The sequence below is a fragment of the Hypanus sabinus genome, chromosome 6 (genome assembly GCF_030144855.1).
Source record: "Hypanus sabinus isolate sHypSab1 chromosome 6, sHypSab1.hap1, whole genome shotgun sequence".
Classification (NCBI taxonomy): Eukaryota; Metazoa; Chordata; class Chondrichthyes; order Myliobatiformes; family Dasyatidae; genus Hypanus; species Hypanus sabinus.
This window is the reverse complement of record NC_082711.1, coordinates 7,857,358-7,877,256: the sequence shown is the minus strand read 5'-3', so window position 1 is coordinate 7,877,256 and position 19,899 is coordinate 7,857,358. Positions and strand designations below refer to the sequence as shown.

The 19,899-nt window shown below is 44.9% G+C and overlaps 1 protein-coding gene across 1 annotated transcript in view; it reads right to left on the bottom strand.

The window, feature by feature from the left end:
• Positions 1 to 19,899, bottom strand: part of cpsf1 (cleavage and polyadenylation specific factor 1) — a 151,079-nt gene that overhangs the window by 83,678 nt on the left and 47,502 nt on the right. The window contains exons 8-10 of the mRNA XM_059971633.1: positions 13,066 to 13,205; positions 6,668 to 6,778; positions 2,984 to 3,077 (exon numbers count right to left, since the gene is read on the bottom strand). Of these exons, the coding sequence (XP_059827616.1) occupies positions 2,984 to 3,077; positions 6,668 to 6,778; positions 13,066 to 13,205 (345 nt within the window). The remainder of the gene's footprint in view (positions 1 to 2,983; positions 3,078 to 6,667; positions 6,779 to 13,065; positions 13,206 to 19,899) is intronic.

Sequence of the window (19,899 nt, the reverse complement as noted above, 5' to 3'; positions counted from 1 at the left end):
ACAAGATAACTAACACAATAATAAAAAAAACACACAAAAAATATAAGTACATAAGATACATATATTGATTGCATGTCCAAAAAGTGATGTTAGCCACAGGAGTGTCAGTACATAAGGTGGCTCTGACAGGAAGTGATAAAGTCAGCTGGGCTGGGGGTGTTGAGAGGTGGGTTACTGGGTGGATGTGTTGATCAGCCCTACTGCTTGGGGATACAAGACCACAAGGTAAAGAAGCAGGAGTAGAACATGGATGGGTAGTGGCTAACGCAACGCTTTACAGAACCAGCGACCCAGGTTCCATTCCCGCCACTGTCTGTAAGGAATTTGTACGTCCTCCCATGACTTGGGTTTCCTCAAAGTGCTCTGGGTTCCTTCCACAGTCCAAGGACATATCGATTGGTGGGTTAATTGGTCATTGTAAATTGTCCTGTGATTAGGCTACGGTTCAATCAGGAGTTGCTGACCAGCGCAGCTCCAAGTGTCATAAGGTCCTATTCCACACAGAGGGTGAGCGCTGGCTGCTTGCCTATTGATTGGTTGCTCTGAACTGGATTGGGGAGAGCCTGCCACTGCACCCAGAGAGTGCTGACCAGGGTTTTCTGCGTTTTGGATGTGGACTTATACGATACTCTCTTTTTTCTTCTGTCTTCTTATATTCTATTTTTTTTTGCCTGATCTCATTATTTTTGTGTGGAGAGAGGGATCTGGGAGCCAATGTACCTGATCCATTCTGTTCATTTTATTGCGTGGGTGCTGGGATTTGCAGGGGAGTCGGGGGGTGGGGGGGTGATGTGCCTGATCTGTTTTGCCCGCATTTTGAGTGGGAAGAGAGATCGGGGGGGGGGGGGGGGGGTTGATGTGCCCATTCCGTTTTTTTCTTGCGGGGAGGTGGGATTCAGGAGTTGATGATCGTGCTGCCTTTCTTTTCTTTCTTGGATTCATGGCTAATTGGAGAACTGAAGAAGTTCGGAGTTGACTATTTGAAAATAAACGAATGTTTGGATCTGCCATTCTCTTGCCCACTTTGCCAATTGATTTAGTAGATAAACAACTTTCTTGGCTGGCCACTATACCATCAATTTTAGTGTTATCTGAAAATCTCTCCCTGCATTCATTTCCAAATCATGTGACAAACAGTAACGGACCCAGTACCAATCACTGTGGCACAGTACCATTAGACTCCTACCACAATGTTGTACCAACTTTACTAATCCACCCTGCAACCGTGTATTTAATTCTCTGGACATGCCTACCATGCAGGATGCTGTTAAAGGTTTCACTGCCTTATCAATACTGGGAACCAGGATGATAGAGCTGAGGATGAGCCAGCAGGTTTACAGGTAGATTATGGATGAACATGAATGTAAGGAAGGACAAGCCAATGATTGGATACAAATGCAGACAGAGCAAAGAGTTAAATTGTACCACAGAGGCAAAGTTCAAAAGGAGCAAAGTTCAAAAGGAGGCTGAAAGTGTTGTATTTAAATGTGCAGAGCATTTGGAATAAGGTGGACGAACCTGTGGTGCAATTAGAGACTGGTCAGTACGACATTGTGGGCATCACCAAGTCATGGGTAAAAGGCGGCCATAGTTGGGAGCTTAACATCAAAGGATATATCGAAAGGGCAGGTAGGAAGGCATAGGAGGTGGTGTCGCTCTGTTGGTAAGAGATGGAATTGCATTTTTAGAAAGAGGTGACACAGAGTTAAAAAACTGCAAGGATAAAAAAAACAATTATGGGAATCATATATAGGTCTCCAAATAGTAGCCAAGATGTGGGGCTGGGATAGCAAAGGGAGCTGGAAACAGCATGTAATAAGGGTAACATCACAATTGTAGTGGGGGACTTTAATATGCAAGGAGATTGGGAAAATCAGGTTGGTATTGGATCACTAGGAAGGTCATTTGTTAGATGGATAGCATTGTGCCACGGAAGTATTATTTCTCAAAGGCAGGGGTAGACAACCATGGCTGACAAGGGAAGTTAAGGATTGCATAAAAGCCAAGGAAAGGGCATATAAGGTAGCAAAAATAAGTGGGAAGTTGGATGATTGGGAAGCTTTTAAAATGCTAGAAAAGGCGACTAAAAAAAAAGCTGTAAGAAGGGAAGAAATGAAATATGAGGGCAAACTAGCCAATAACATAAAGCAGGACACTAAGTTTTTTCAGTTATATAAAGAGTAAAAGGGAGGTCAGAGTTGATATTAGACCACAGGAAAATGATGCTGGTGAGTTAGTAATGGGGAACAAAGAAATGGCAGATGAATTTAACGAGTACTTTGCATCAGTCTTCACTGTGGAAGACACTAGCAGTGTGCCAGAGGTCTGTGAGTGTCAGGGAGCAGGAGTGAGTGCCATTGCTATTACAAAGGAAAAAGTGCTTGGCAAACTGAAAGGTCTTAAGGTGGATAAATCATCTGGACCAGATGGACGACATCCTAGAGTCCTGAGTGATGTTGCTGAAGAGATAATGAATGCATTGGTCATCATCTTTGAAGAATCACTTGATTCTGGCAAGGTCCAGAGGACTGGAAAACTGCAAATATCACTCAACTCTTTAAGAAAGGAGGAAGTCAAAAGAAAGAAAATTATAGGTCAGTTAGCCTAACTTCAATAGACAAGTCATTGAATATATTTACAACGGAGTTTGAAAGGTCCTTCATTAGCCAGGGCACCAAAGGCTTTAGGAGAAGGAAGAAGAATGGGGTTGAATCGGCCATGATGGATTGGCAGAGAAGACTCAATGGGCTAAATAGCCTTATTCTGCTCCTATGTCTTATGGGCTTTCCATTCAAAGAAATCTTAACCTTTTTTTATTAAATTCACATTCTCCCAATCTATTTACAGAAGAAAGTTGCATTTAGAGCCCCTCACATAGAGTCTAATCTTCAAATGTTATGAAAACTGTTTATGGGAAGATACTTTGTTGCTTATCATATTATTATGTACCAAATACTTATTGAAATGAAAGAATAATACTTACATTTCACCTCCCTTTAAGGAAATGACCACTTTGTCATAGGACACAAAAGCAGCCTGGGCACAGTCCAGCGTAATCTTCACCGCCTCCTGAATCCCTTTATGATATAAACATAAACACTCAGAGCAATGGTTTCTGATACACAGCTAAAAGATGACCTGGTAAATGGTGAGAAGTCCTAGTTATATGAATATATCCCACAAGAACAATTATCAAAATCACAAGCACAAGAGATTCTGCAGATACTAGAAATCCAGAGCAACACACACAAAATGCAGGCAGAACTCAGCAGGTCAGGCAGCATCTTTAGAATTGAATAAACAGTTGATGTTTTAGGAAGAGACCCTTCATTAGGACTGGAAAGAAAGATGCCAGAATAAGGTGGAGAGAGGGGAAGGAGGACACAGCAGAAGGTGAATTGACAATTATTAGTTCACTGTACTAATAATTAATCTTCCCAACTATTCAACCAGTGGTGATGTAGATTCTAATCTGGTACTAAGCTATGACAAGCTTCATTCAGAACACAAGCACTATTAAAGGAAGGAAACAAAAGATAAAAGATGGCAAAACCAGGGATATATGGACAACTGACTTTTATTAAAATGTTATGTAATATATGTTGTTTTTTGGCAGCAGTACATTGCAATACATAATTAAAAGCTGTAAGTTATAACTAGAAAAAATATTAACTTAAATAAATGGTGCAAAAAGAGAGCAAAAGAAAAACAAAAGTGAGCTAGTGTCCATGGTTCACTGTCCATTCAAATCTGATGAAGGTGAGGAAGAAGCTGTACCTAAAACATATGATGTGTCTCTTCAGGCTCCTTGACGGTAGCAATGATGGGGGTCCTTAATGATGAATGCTGCCTTTTTGAGGGACTGATTCTGAAGGCGTCCTCAATGCTAGACAGGCTAGCGCCAATGATGGAGATGGCTGAATACTATTTGTATCCTTTCCTGTCACCACTGTGTGGAATTTATGTGTATCTTGTGAAGGCTGCAGATAAGGGCCCCCATCACCCAGGACATGCCCTCTTCTTATTGCTACCATCAAGATGATGGCACAGGAGCCTGAAAACTCAGCATGTAAACATGATTCACATTTCAACACACACCTGGGAGCTCAACAGGTCAGGCAGCATCTATGGAAGTGAAGTTGACATTTCAGACTGAGGCCTTTCATCAGGACTGGAAAGGAAGTAGGATGATACCAGAATAAAAAGGATGGGAGGAGGGGGAAGGAGGACAAGCTAGAAAGTGATAGGTGAAGCCAGGTGGGCGGTAGAAGGGGGTCTGGGAGGGAAGAAGAAAGAAGCTGGGAGATGATGGGTGGAAAAGGAAAAGGGCTGGAGAAGGAGGAATCTGATAGGAGAGGAAAGCGGACCATGGGAGAATTGGGAAAGGAGAGACACCAGAAAGAGGTGACAGGCAGGTGAGGAGAGGAGAAGAGGTCAGAATGGGAAACAGAAGAACGGAAGAGGGATAAAGAATTACCAGAAGGAGAAATCGATGTTTATGCCATTGAGTTGAAGGCTAGCTTATAAAAGATGAGGTTTTGCTCCTCTGTCACGGCAGAAGAGCAGACCATGGACTGACATGTCAGAATGGGAATGGGGACAGGAAGGAAAATGGTTAGCCACCAGGAAATCGCACCTTTTGCAGGTGGAGCAGAAGTGCCCAACAAAGCAGTCTTCTGATTTATGTTGGGTCTTACTAATGTAGAGGAGGCCACATCAGGAGCACCGGATACAATAGATGACTCAACAGATTTGCAGGTGAAGCGTTACCTCTCCTGGGAGGACTGTTTGGGGTGTTGAATGGAGATGATGGAGGAGGTGAATGGGCAGGTGTAGCATTTCTGTCACTTGCAGGGATGTGTGTCAGGAGGGAGATTAGTGGGAAGGAATGAAAGAACAAAGGAATCATTGAGGAAGTGATCCCTGTGGAAAGCAGAGTGCCCCGCGGGGGGAGGGGAGGTAAAGAAGTATTTGGTGATAGGATCCCGTTGAAGATAGTGGGAATTGCAGAGAATCATATGTAGGATGTGGAGGCTCATAGGGTGTTAGGTGAGGACAAGAGGAACTCTACCCCTGTTATGATGGCAGAAAGATGGGGTGAGTGTCGATGTCAAGAAATGGAGAAGATGAGGGTGAGAGCAACATCAATGGTGGAGGAAGGGAAACCCCATTCTTTGAAGAAGTAGGACATCTCTGATGCCTTGAAAAAGGAAGCCTCTTACTGGGAAGAAATCAGTGGAGACAAAGGAATTAAGAAAAGAGAATAGCATTTTTAATGCAGACAGGGTGGAAAGAGGTAAGTCAATAGCTGTGGGAATCGGTAGGTTTATAAAAGATGACGGCAGACAGTCTGCCTTCACAGATGGAGAGGGGGGAGAGGAGGGGGGGTGAGAGAGGTTGGAGAAAAGTGTCAGAAATGGACCATGTGAACTTAAGCCTGAATGGGGAGAAGACAAAGGAAATCATTGTGGACTTCAGGAAGGAGCAGATGAACCACCCCCTCTGCAAATACAAGACTCCTCCGTAGAGGGAGATAAGTGCACCAAGTTCCTGGGAGTTCACATCACCTCCCTGAACAAGACAGCACAGCAGCACCTCCACTTACTAAGAGTAAGACAAGCAAGGGTCACACACCCACCCCCCCCACCACAAAGGATTGTGAGAACAGCTGAAAGGATCATAGGGCATCTCCCTACCATCCACTGGGAACATCTATCAGGAGCGCTGAATACATAGGGCCCCAAGTATTATTAAGGATCCCATCCATCCATTCAGCATCCTCTCTGACATGGTACCATCAGGCAGGAGACATAAAAACAAGAACAGTTAGAATGAGAAAGTTACTTCCCCAAAGACATTAGGCTGCTGAACTCCCCCTCCACCACATTGTATTCGGAGGTCCACTGGTTAATCTGTTCTGCATCTTATGATGTTTAACGTTAATGCACTTTATTTGTGTGTGATTCATCCTTATCCTTAATATCATGTTAACTTGTGTTATGTGTACAACTGCGCTTTACATCCTGGTTCAGAAACATTGTCTTGTTTCTATCTACATTATAATGTTACATATGTTATATACATAGAAGTAGCACCAATGCAGTTGTTAATGTAGCAAGGAAAGAGATGGGGGAGCATTAACAGGGAAGGCTTGGAAGATGGATTGTTCGACATACCCAACGAAAAGGCAGGCATAGCTGGGACCCAAGCGGGTCCCCCACAACTACCCCTTGAGTTTGGTGAAAGTGGGGGGAGCCAAAGGGGAAATTATTGAGGGTGAGGACCAGTCAGGGTGGTGGTAGAGGAGGGGAACTGATTGGGTCTTTTGTCAAGAAAGAAGTGGAGAGCGTTAAGGCCTTCTTGATGGGGGAACAGAAGTTATAAGGACTGGACATCCATGGTGAAAATGAGGCACAATCAGGGCCAGGGAATTGAAAGTTGTTGAGGAGATCGAGAACATGCGAACTATCCTGGATGTTGGTGGGAAAGGACTGAAACAAAAGGACAGAATGAGTCGAGGTATGCGTGCATGCATTCAGTGTGACAGGAGCATCCAACTTCTGCAGAATCTCTTGTATTTACGATTCACATTTCAGATCTTTAATTAATACATGTCCCATGACGCTCCAGACCAGGGAAGACAAAACAATGTAAACTGACAACTTACGGAGTGGGAAAGACGTTGTCCCATTAGTCAGGCTGTTCAGGGACACCCCGTAGGGTGGGACACTCTGGTTGAGGTACAGTAATGAGTTTATTGCAAAGATGACCACACCACCTGCAAAATGGAGGCAGTCCACATCATTCTGACAGAAAATGAGTTTACAAGGCACTGGACTAAAGTAAAACCTGCATTACCCTAGCGTAGTGGTCACCAACCTTTTTAAGCCCAAGATCCCCTACCACGGCCTTAGTGAAAGGCAAGATCGTCCAAATCGGTTGGTCACACGCATGGCACTAGGCAGAAAAGACCGGGTTAAACCCCACAACCCGGAAGTAGAAATAATGTATGAACACCAGGGGTCACCACCCTTTCTTTGCACCACCGACCGGTTTAATATTGACAATATTCTTGCGGACTGGCCAACTGGGGGGGGGGAGGGGGAGGGGGGGGGTTGGGGTGTTAAACACGACCGGAATACAACGATACTCAAAGCAGGTTCCTTATGTCCAGTCTAATCCGCAATTTAGTTTTCATGGCTCTCAGCACTTGATTTTGTCCCGCTTGCTCATGTTTTTTCACTCAAAAATATTCAACGGGTTTGCTTTTAAGTGCAGGGTGCTTGGACTCAAGGTAGCGAAGCAGTTTTGAGTGCTTCATTGCCTCATTAGACAGCCTCCAGGCCCGAAATCCAGCCTCTGCCCACCTGCCGCCAGACGCCTTGGCTAGGTGCAGCTGGTTGTGGGTGGGGTGAGAGGACAAGGTCAGGACTGGAGGTCCCCGTGCCGGGGCCGCGGTGGTCACAGCCCGGAGAGAGCGAACGACCGAGCGAGGAGTGCGACAGGGTGCGCACCCGCCCCCCCCCCCCCCCCCCCCCCCACCCCTGTAGGATCTATCGGCCAACAAAAGTTTGGCTTGAGGGTAGATCGCAGCAAGGTAGCTGCTCTGCTACTTAGGTCGCCTGTGAATATTTTAGCACTGGGTTCCCCACAAACACTCTGTGTGCTAAGCAGGTTCAGAGGTGGCGCCCATCTGTCCGCACTCCAGGCCAGTAGCAACAGCACTTCCCGCTGCTGGTTACCCGAGGCTAACCAGTGATCCCTGGCGCAAGGGTATCACTGCACTTAGGCGACTGATAACCTCGCGTGGGTTCAATTTTAACAGTGGGCGTGACAGGGAATGAGGAAAGGTGCAGCTGACTCATATCGTTTCATATCGACAAATCATATCTATTGTAATGTGAGTATTATTAAAAGTACGTTAATATTAATCGGGAAGCTGTTGGCAACAAGATGTGGGTTCCGGGTTGGCGGGGTTTTTACTTCCGCTCTTTTCACTCCTGGTATGAATTGTATATGGTTCCTCCACCCATGCCGTACGAGGTACCTGGAAGCCTCTGTATTGTAAATATCATTTGCCGTCCCAGATAAAGGTGCTCTTTTGGCCATCAAATTGTCGAGTGGTTTTTTGTAAAGTAGAAGTTACCACAATATGGTTAACTCACAGCCCGGTGGTCGGGGACCACTGAAGTACACTGTGTGGTGCGTGGCGGGGGAGCTACACGCATGCACACTGGGCAGAAAGAACAGGTTAAACCCCGCAACCCGGAAACAATCTCTTAACAGTATTTGTGTATTTAATTTTCTTTTTTTTCCCCTCGGGATCTACAAGGAAAGTCTCAAAGATCGACAGGTTGGCGACCATTACCCTAGCTTGACTGGTGTCTGATTATGCAAATAAGCAATTTGAACATCCACAAAGTTACCAATTGGTCAATATCCGTATCCTAGCAGGGGTTCCCAACATAGAGTCTGCAGACTCCCTCGGATAATGGCAGGGATCCATGGCATAAAAAAAGATTGGAAATCCCTGCATCAATTTCTGTACTTGGGGAAAAAAGACATTTCATTATCTGAACTTCAGAACGATTTGATGAGAGGCAAGGCCGATCTCCTTGTGAACACGTAAATAAAGTATGATTGAGAAATGAGTGAGTTTTCATAGTCCAGTTCATCAGCAACATCCTCTTCCCTTCCTGAGACTCCACTACATCACCTTCCTTGCTGCAAGCCTGATTGTGCTCTCTTTGTCTTTCAATCCCACATCCTTGTGAACTTTCTGTTATCAGCCCTGTTTTAATTTGTATTAACTGACATCTGTCATACGCTCTTTTTTCCTGCCACTGTTTTACTCTGCAGCTTTTTTTTAATAAATGGGATCTGGAACTAATTCAGGAAGTGAAGGCATTTGCCGAATGTGATTACCTGAAAATGACTGGCTTCAGTTTCCCAGCCACTGACAGCAGAAACACGCACCAGTTGCCAGACATTCACACAAATACATTTTCCATCTGTGAACATGATGTTTCATCTGAACCCGAAAAAAAAACAGTACAGGAGCGGACTGATCACTAATTTACAATTGTGAAAGGCCAAGAACTTGACCAGCAGCAAAGAAAATAGAATATGGAAAGATTAAAAATAATGGCTTTATAATCCTCAGTAATCAACTGGTGCGTTGTAATTAAACAAAACAGACAGATTAAATCAGAAATGCAACATCCTTCAATGCACAGATGGAATGAAATCGAAGCTATGTAGTCATGCCACATATAATCATGGACAATGAATCAGCTGGCAGAAAGAGGAAGCTACAAGAACGTCTCCTTCATCAACAGCCTACCAGCCTAATGAGCCTGTGCCACCCAGTTATCCATGTGACCAATTAATCTACAGACTCTTGTGCTTTTGGAATGTGGGAAGAATCCCAGAGGAGCGTGGTCACAGGGTGAATGTACAAACTCTTACAGACAGCAGTGGGAATTGAACCTGCGTCATTGCCGCTGCAACAGTGTTCCAGTAACTGCCGCCTTTCCATGCTGCCCCTTTATTACGCTACTATCTCGTACGTCTTTGGAATGTGGGAGGAAACCAGAGCACCTGGAGGAGACCCACATAGTCACAGGGAGTATATGCGAACAAGCTGCTTACAGATACAGCAGAATTGAACGTGTCACTGGCATTGTAATAACAGCTACACTATCGTCCACCATACTATCAAAACAGATGGGCGCTAATCAGGGAACTACCCACCCCAAAAAGACGCAGTAGGAATAGCTTCATTACATTGTCTGTCACAGTTCAAGGATGAAACTCATCTCTCCACGGACAATTAGGAATGAGCAATAAATGCTAGCTAAGTGGGGCTCATTGCTGAGAAAATGAATTACAATAAAGACAATCACAAATGCATATATACATGGGCAATGTAGCAAACACACAGTAAGTCAAAGTATAACTTATTATACCTTAGACCCTACCAACTTAGAGGAGTACACAGCATCAGTGACCAGCTACATCAGCAAGCACATAGTTGATGCCACTGTGGCCAAGACCATCACTACACTCGCTAACCAGGAGCCATGGATGACCACGGAGGTGCGTGCGCTGCTGAAGACCCGTGACTCCGCCTTCAGAGCAGGCGACAAGGCAGCCCTAACTACAGCGAGAGCCAAACTGTCCCAGGCCATCAGAGGGGCAAAGCATGCACACGCCCGGCGAATCCATAGCCACTACCAGGACAGCAGCGACACACAGCGCATGTGGAAGGGCATCCAGGACATCACCAATTACAGGACAACATCACCTGACTGTGCGGGTGATGTCTCCCTCCCAGATGCGCTGAATAACTTCTACGCCCGACTTGAGGCGGAAAATGACGTCGCAGCAAGGAAGTCCACCCCTCCTACAAATGACCAGGTGCTGTGTCTCACTGTGGCCGATGTGAGAAGAACCCTGTGTGGGGTCAACCCACGGAAGGCTGCTGGACGAGAAAACATCCCTGGTAGAGTGCTCAAAGGATGTGCAGACCAGCTAGCAGATGTTCTCACTGACATCTTCAACATCTCCCTGAGCAGCGCCACCGTTCCAACATGCTTCAAGGCCACCACCATCGTCCCCGTGCTGAAGAAGTCTTCACTGTCCTGCCTAAATGAGTACACTCACGTCCATCATCATGAAGTGTTTCGAGAGGCTCGTCACGAGGCATATCAAGACCCTGCTGCTTCCCTCACTGGACCCCTTGCAGTTTGCGTACCATCCCAACCACTCAACAGACGACACCATTGCCACCACCCTCCACCTGGCCCTAACCCACCTGAACAAAAACAGACACGTATGTTCGTATGCTGTTCATAGACTTCAGATCTGCATTGAACACAATCATCCCTCAGAAACTGATTGGAAAGCTGAGCCTACTGGGCCTGAACACCTCCCTCTGCAACTGGATCCTAGACTTCCTGACTGGGAGACCTCAGTCTGGATCGGAGACAGCATCTCCAACACCATCACACTGAGCACGGGGGCCCCCCAGCGTTGTGTGCTCAGTCCAGGCTGTTCACTCTGCTGACCCACAAATGTGCTGCAACACACAGCTCGAACCACATCATCAAGTTTGCTGATGACACGATCGTGGTGGATCCCATCAGCAAGAACGCCGATTCAGCTTACAGAGAGGAGGTGCAGCGGCTAACGAACTGGTGCAGAGCCAACAACCTGTCTCTGAATGTGAACAATACAAGAGATGGTTGTTGACTTCAGGACGGCGCAGAGCGACCACTCACCACTGAACATCGACGGCTCCTCGGTAGAGATCGTAAAGAGCACCAAATTTCTTGGTGTTCACCTGGCGGAGAATCTCACCTGGTCCCTCAACACCAGCTCCATAGCAAAGAAAGCCCAACAGTGTCTCTACTTTCTGCGAAGGCTGAGGAAAGTCCATCTCCCACCCCCCATCCTCATCGCATTCTACAGGGGTTGTGTTGAGAGCATCCTAAGCAGCTGCATCGCTGCCTGGTTCGGAAATTGCACCATCTCAGATCGCAAGACCCTGCAGCGGATAGTGAGGTCAGCTGAGAAGATCATCGGGGTCTCTCTTCCCGCCATCACAGACAATTACACTACACACTGTATCCTCAAAGCAAACAGCATTATGAAAGTTCCCATGCATCCCTCATACAAACTTTTCTCCCTCCTGCTGTCTGGGAAAAGGCACCAAAGCATTCCGGCTCTCACGACCAGACTATGTAACAGTTTCCTCCCCCAAGCTATCAGACTCCTCAATACCCAGAGCCTGGACTGACACCTTACTGCCCTATTTATTATTTATTGTAATGCCTGCACCGTTCTGTGCACTTTATACAGTCCTGGGTAGGTCTGTAGTCTAGTGTAGCTTTTTTCTGTGTTGTTTTTTACGTAGTTCAGTCTAGTTTTTGTACTGTGTCATCTAACAACATGGTCCTGAAAAATGTTGTCTCGTTTTTACTGTGTATTGTACCAGCAGTCATGGTCGAAATGACAATAAAAAAGTGACTTGATTTGATTATCAATGTACTGTACATGTTCCTCTATTAGTGGTCCTCTATTGGTTGAATCGACCATGGACGTTGCGTCCTAGCTCTGTCAATATGTCAGCCAGGGCAGTACGAAGTGGAGAGCAAGCTGTTACCCATGCAGCAGGCTCCCCCTCTCCAGCCAGCTGATGAATCCAAAGGAGCAGCAGGTTGGCACCATCAGGAGTGGCCAGTCAATGTTGAACTAAACCTAGGGAATCCAGCTCTGGATTTTTCCCTCGGGGTTTACTCCCAAAGCCCTTCCCGTGAGTGGGTATAGCCAAAAGACGGCGGAGGTTTGAGATCAGAGTTTTCTTACTCCTTGATGAGCTGCCAACCACGGTTGACAAGCCCCATCTGCTCATCTACTACCCTGAGATTCACTTTCTTGCAGGCTTTTATAGGAAATTAATGAAATACAATTTACAAAAAAACTAAGCATACACAGTGACTGACACACAAATAATGTGCAAAAGAAGACAAGTTGTGAAAATTAAATATTCTACTGGCATTTAGAGGAAAATAAAGAAATACAAGGGCTAGGTAGACTGGATGTGGAGAGGATGTTTCCTATAGTGGGGGAAGACAAGGACCAGAGAGTTCAGCTTCAGAATAAAAAAAATCCCTTTAGAACTGAGATAAGGAGGAATTTCTTCAGCCAGAGGACGAATCATCTGTGAAATTCATTGCCATAAGCGGCTGTGGAAGCTAAGTCGTTGGGCATATTTAAAGTGGAGGTTGATAAGTCATGACATCAAAAGTTATGGAGCGAAGGCAGGAGAAAAGGGTTGATTGAGATGATAGATCAGCCACAATGGAATGGTGGAGCAGACTCAATGAGCCACAAGGCCCAAATCTGTTCCCAGGTATTATGGTCTAATTGGCAAAAAAAAATCCAGTAAATGCCTGCAAGGAAATAAATCTTAAGGTAGTCTATGGTAATACAATTTACTTTGACTTGATGTGCATGTCTACAGCATTCTCCGGTCACCAGCTTGGTCACTCACTCACTCACCTATGGGCTTTGGTACCGCCAGGGCCTGGGTGCAGTCAAATGGCAGGTTGCTCAACGACCAGATGACAGGATGAACCTTCTGCATGATATTTAACGAGATTGCAACAATACTGCAGGTGTCCTGTCGCACTGCCACTCGTCTACAGAGAGGGAAAGCAAAGAGAATTACAATGAGAAACACATTGTTCATGGTACTTCTAAACATTCTACACAGGTTGACTCTGTGGTTAAGAAGGCATACGGTGCATTGGCCTTCATCAACCGTGGGATTGAGTTTAACAGCCGAGAGGTAATGTTGCAGCTATATAGGACCCTGGTCAGACCCCACTTGGAGTACTGTGCTCAGTTCTGGTCATCTCTCTACAGGAAGGATGTAGAAACCATAGAAAGGGTGCAGAGGAGATTTACAAGGATGTTGCCTGGATTGGGGAGAATGCCTTATGAGAATACATTGAGTGAATTCAGCCTCTTCTCCTTGGGAGCGACGGAGGATGAGAGGGTACCTGATGGAGGTGTACAAGATAATGAGAGGCATTGATTATGTTGACAGTCAGAGGCTCCTTCCCAGGGCTGAAATGGTTAACACAAAGGGCATATTTTTAAGGTGCTCGGAAGTAGGTACAGAGGAGATGTCAGGGGCAAGTTCCCTTATTTTTTTACATAGCGAGTAGTGAGTGCTTGAAACGGGCTGCTGGCGGCGGCGGTGGAGGTGGAAACGATCGGGTCTTGAAGAGACTCCTGGATGGATACATGGAGCTTAGAAAATTAGAGGGCTATGGGTAAGCCTAGGTAGCTCTAAGGTAAGGACATGTTCTGCTCAGCTCTGTGGGCCAAAGGGCCTGTATTGTGCTGTAGGTTTTCTGTGTTTTTATTTCACCTCACAAACTACCAGAATCAGAGAAAAAGAAATCATTTTTGCAGAATGCCTGTGTACTGCTGAGTATCAACCGATTTGGAGTTTTCAGAAAAAATGTACTCAAGAACCTAATCCCAACTTCCAACTTTCCAGCTGGTTTAGGATTGAGTGGCTCTTCAGAAAATACATCCAAACTTTTTACATGTGCTCAGGGTTTGTGCTTCCATGATCATTTCAGGCAGTGAGCTCTGGACCCTCACAACCAATTATATTCAATTTTCATTTTCTCCCCCTCTCAAAGTAATGACTGTACAGTGCTAGCAATCTCCTTATAAACTCCTCCATACACTAATCGGTGCGATCAAATCTGCAGCAGCAAAACTAAACCAAAATCAAAAACAAAACAATGGCCACTATCCTACAACTGCCATGGGTTTGTTATACTTGCATGAAGCACCCACAGCTCCAATGCAAGAGTCCAATCCCTTATTTAATCCTTTATTAGCAATGAACAAATATACAATCTTGAACCGATATTAAGATACGATCTCTGCCAGCCCCGAGCTACAAACTGCCATGAAATAAACAAGAATATGTAACATACTCCCTTCGCTTTAACCACACCCCTAGTATGTAACTAATTACCATAATAAACATAAAAAACACACAGAAGATAAAGCAAATAGAGAACAAGGCTCCTATAAATTCTTTCCTGTAATATGGTGACCAGAACACAAGCAAGCATGAGGAGTGTTTGATGGCTCTGGACCTGTACTTCCTGGAATTCAGATGAATGGGGGTGGGGGGGGGGGGGGGGGGAGAAAGGGGATCTCATTGAAACTTAGTGAATACTGGAAAGCCTAGATAGAGTGGATGTGAGGAGGATGTGAGGGAGTCTGGGACCAAAAGGCACAGCTTTACAATAGAGGGATGTCCCTTTAGAATATAAGACACAGAAGCAGAATGAGGCCATTAGACCCACGTAGTCTGCTCTGCTATTTCATCATAGCTGATCCACTTTTCCTCTCAGCCCCAATCTTCTGCCTTCTCCCAGTATCCCTTCGTGCACTGGCCAATCAAGAATCTATCAATCTCTGTCTTAAATATATCTACACACTTGGGCTCCGCAGCTGCCTGTGGAAATAAATTCCACAGATTCACCACTCTCTGGATAAAGAAATTTATGTTCTAAAAGGATGCCCCTCAATTCTGAGGCTGTGTCCTTTGGTTCCGCCACAGGAAGCATCCTCTCCACATTCACTCTATCAAGACCTTTCACCAATCAATTGGTTTCAATGAAGTCACCCCCATTCTTCTGAATTCTAGTGAATACAGGCCCAGAGCCATCAAACGCTCTTCACACAACAAGCCATTCAAACCTGGAATCATTTTCGTGAACCTCTTTGAACACACTCCAGTTTCAGCACATTCTTTCAAAGACAATGCTCCAACTGAGGCCTCACCAGTGCTTTATAAAGTCTTAACATTACATCCTTGCTTTTATATTCTAATCCTCTGAAATGAATGTCAACATCACATTTGCTTTCCTCACCACAGACTCAACCTGCAAATTAACCTTCAGGGAATCCTGCACAAGGGCTTCCAAGTTCCTTTGCACCTCAGTTTTGTGTATTTTCTCTCCATTTAGAAAATACTCAGCCCTTTAATTTCTTCCCTACAGTGTATGGTCATGCACTAATCTGTCTAAATCCTTCTACAGCCTCTCTTCTTCCTCAGAACTACCTGCCCTTCCACCTATCTTTATATCATTTGTAAACTTTACAGCAAAGTCATCAATTCCATCATCCAAATCACTGACATATAACATAAAAAGAACCAGTCCCAACAGATCCCTGTGGAACACCGCAAGTCACCGCAGCCAACCAGAAAAGGCTCCCTTTATTCCACTCTTTGTCTCCTGCCAATCAGCCATTGCTTAATCCATGCTAGAATCTTCCCTGTAATACCATGGGCTCGTAGGCCGTTAAGCAGCCTCATGTGTGGCACCTTTTAAAGGTCTTCTGAAAATCCAAATATACAACATCAACCGATTCTCCTTTGTCTATCCTGCTTGTTATTTCTTCCAAGAATGCCAACAGATTCTTCATCAGGCAAGACTTTTCCTTAAAGAAACATGCTGACTACGGCCTATTTTATCATGTGCCCCCAAGTACCCTGAAACCACATCCTTAACAATTGATTCCAACATCTTCCCACCCACTGACGTGGGATTATAACTGGGCTATAAATTCTTTTCTTCTGCCTCTCTCCCTTCATGAAGAGTGGAGTATCATTTGCAATTTTCCAGTCTTCTGGAACCATTCCAGAATCTAGTAATTCCTGAAAGATCATTACTAATGCCTCAACAGTCTCTTCTGCCACCTCCTTCAGAATCTGGTCCAGGTGACTTATCTACATTCAGACCTTTCAGTTCCAACAGCCTTCTCTCTAGCTATGGTAACTTCACACACTTCATGACCCTTGACGCCTGGAACTTCCAGCATACAGTCACAGTGAAGACTGACACAAAATACTTATTCAGAGCGTCTGCCATTTCATTGTCTCTCCAGCACCATTTTCCAGTGGTCTGACCTCCACTCACCTCTTTTACACTCTATGTATCTGAAGAAACTTTGGGTATCCTCTTTAATATTATTGACTAGCTTACTTTCATATTCCATCTTTACCTTATTATTGACTTTTTAGTTGCTTTCTGTTGGTTTTTAAAAGTGTCCCAATCCTCTAACTTCCCACGAATTTTTGCTCTATTATGTACTCTCTCTTTGGCTTTTATGTTAGCTTTCACTTCTCACAGTTGTGTCATCTTTCCTTTAGAATACTTCTCCCCCTTTGGGATGTATATATCCTGTGCCTTTCCAAATTGCTTCCAGACACTCCAGCCATTGCTGCTCTGCCATCATCCCTGACAGTGTTGTTTTCCAATCAATTTTGGCCAACTGCTCTCTCATGCCTCTGTAATTCCCTTTACTCCACTGTCATACTGATACATCTGAATTTAGCTTCTCCTTCTTAAAATTCAGGGTGAATTTATTTATACTATGATCACCTCCCCTCCACCCAGCCACCAAGAGTGGTCTTTTACCTTAAGCTCTTCCAGTTCATTGCACAACTTCCAATCTAGAATTGCTGATCCCCTAGTGGGCTCAACCATGAGTTGCTCTGAACAGCCACTAAGTAGGCACTCTAAAAATTCCTCCTCTTGGAATCAAGCACCAACCTGACTTCTCCAAACTACCTGCATATTGAAATCCCCCATGACTATTGTAACTTTGCAGTTTTGGCATGCATTGTCTACCTCCAGTTGTAATTTGCAGACCACACCCTTACCACTGTCTGGGGTCTTTTGATCTCTGCTGTTCCTTAGCTCAATCCACAATGGTTCAATACCTCCATTCTTAGCCTTCCTATCCTTTTGATACAGTGTGCATCCTTGGACATTAAGCATTGAGTTATAAACTTCTTTCAGCCATGATTCAGAAATGCCTTCATTCATACTGATCTGTAACTATGCTACAAGTTCATCTACCTTATTCTGCATACCGCACACATTCAAATATAACACCTTCAGTCCTGTGTTCATCCTTTTCAATTTTGTCTTCCTTTTACATCGCAACTTATCCTGTTGACTGCAATCTTGCCCCATCATCAACCTCTCCTCACTCGGAGTCTCACTACACATTGCCTCTGTAAACCAACTACCTCATCTTCAGCACAATCACCGGTTCCCATCCCCCACCAAATTAGTTTAAACCCAACTGAACAATTCCAGCCAACCAGCCCACAAGGATATTAGACCCCCTTGGGTTCAGGTGTAATCCGACCTTTTGTACAGGTCATATCTACCCCAGAAGAAATCCCAATGATCTATAAATCTAAACCCCTGCCCCCTGCACCAGTTCCTCAGGCTTGGATTCAGCTGCCAAATCATACTGTTCTTCCCTCACTGGCACAAGCAGCAATCCAGGAGATCCTGTTTTACACCTAGTTTCCCAAAACCTCTCTTCAGGATCTCCTCAATTTATCTATCCATGTCATTGGTACCAATATGTACCAAGACTACCTGGTGCAGATGTGTATTTCTGGGAAGCTGGAGGTCTCCCAGATTTCTCACACCCCACACAAAGTACAAAACACTGCCCGTGGAGCCATTCTCACTAACCTACTATGCCCTTACAAATAAGGACAGAGAGAGAAACTTACAAGACCATTAACCACACCCAAGCCAGATGAGCCAAAGCCACTCTAAACACTGGCATACTCACAAGAATGGGAGCTCCACTTGACCTTGAATTATATTTTTTTGCCTTTCCTAATGAATTCTTCTTACTGAACGGTCGCTCCGAAGCTCTCCCTCTGAAACCTTGATCACCCTCCTGATTAAAAGGTCGCTCTTTTTACACAGCCCTGATGTAGATTCTCCAACTCAGAGAAACTGCTGCAAAACTCTGCCTTTGAAATCTTGATCTTTAGAACAGAGATGAGGAGGAATTTCTTAAACTAGAGGGTTGTGAATTATGGAATTAATTGCCATGGATAGCAGTGGAGGCCAAGCCATTGGGTATATTTAAAGTGGAGATTGGTAAGTTCTAGATTAGTAAGGCAAGAGAATGGAATTCCGAGGGATAATAAATCAGCCATTGAGCAGACTCAATGGGTTGAACAGCCTAATTCTGCACCTACGTCTTATGGTCAACAGGCCTTTCGGCCTACTGTGTACGTGCTAACCATCAAGCATCCACCCATCTACACTAATCACATCCACAATATCCTGAAGTGGGAAGGAGAACAGTCAGGAGCCGTGGTACACATTGGTACCAACGACATAGGTAGGAAAAGGGAGGAGGTCCTGAAAACCGACTAAAGGGAGTTAGGAAGGAAGTTGAGAAGCAGGACCTCAAAGGTAGTAATCTCTAGATTACTGCCTGTGCCATGTGACAGTAAGTATAGGAATAGAATGAGGTGGAGGATAAATACATGGCTGAGGAATTGGAGCAGGGTGCAGGTGTGACCTGAACAAAAAGGATGAGTTGCACTTGAATCCCAGAGGGACAAATATCCTGGCAGGAAGGTTCGCTAAGGCTATTGGAGAGAGTTTAAACTAGACTTGCTGGGGGGTGGGAATTGAACTGAACAGACGGGGGACGGGAGGTTGGCTCACAAATAGAGAAGGCTTGGAGACAGTGCGGGAGGGAGGATAAGCAAGTGATAGAGAAGGGATGTGCTCAGTCTGATGGTTTGAAATGAGTCTATTTTAATGCAAGGAGTATTAGGAACAAAGTGGATAAGCTTACAGCGTGGATCAGTACTTGGAACAATGATGTTGTGGCCATGACAGAGACTTAGATGGTTCAGGGGCAGGAATGGTTACTTAGAATAGATGTAGTAGGCTTTAGATGTTTCAGAAAGGACAGGGAGGGTGGAAAAAGAGGTGGGGCACTGCTGATTAGAGATAGTGAAGAGGCTGCAGGAAAGGAGGAAGTTATGGAGGGATTGTCTACTGAGTCTCCGTGGGTGGAAGTTAGGAATAGGAAGGGGCTCAATAACTCTACTGGGTGCTTTTTTTTTTTAAATAGACCACCCAATAGTAACAGGGACATTGAGGTGCAGATAGGGAGACAGATCCTGGAAAAGTGTAATAATAACCACATAACCATATAACAATCACAGCACGGAAACAGGCCATCTCGGCCCTTCTAGTCCGTGCCGACGCTTACACTCACTTAGTCCCACTGGCCCGCACCCAGCCCATAACCTTCCATTCCTTTCCTATCCATATACCTATCCAGTTTTACTTTAAATGACAATACTGAACCTGCCTCTACCACTTCTACTGGAAGCTCATTCCACACAGCTATCACTCTCTGAGTAAATAAATTCCCCCTTGTGTTACCCTTAAACTTTTACCCCCTAACTCTCAAATCATGTCCTCTTGTTTGAATCTCCCCTACTCTCAATGG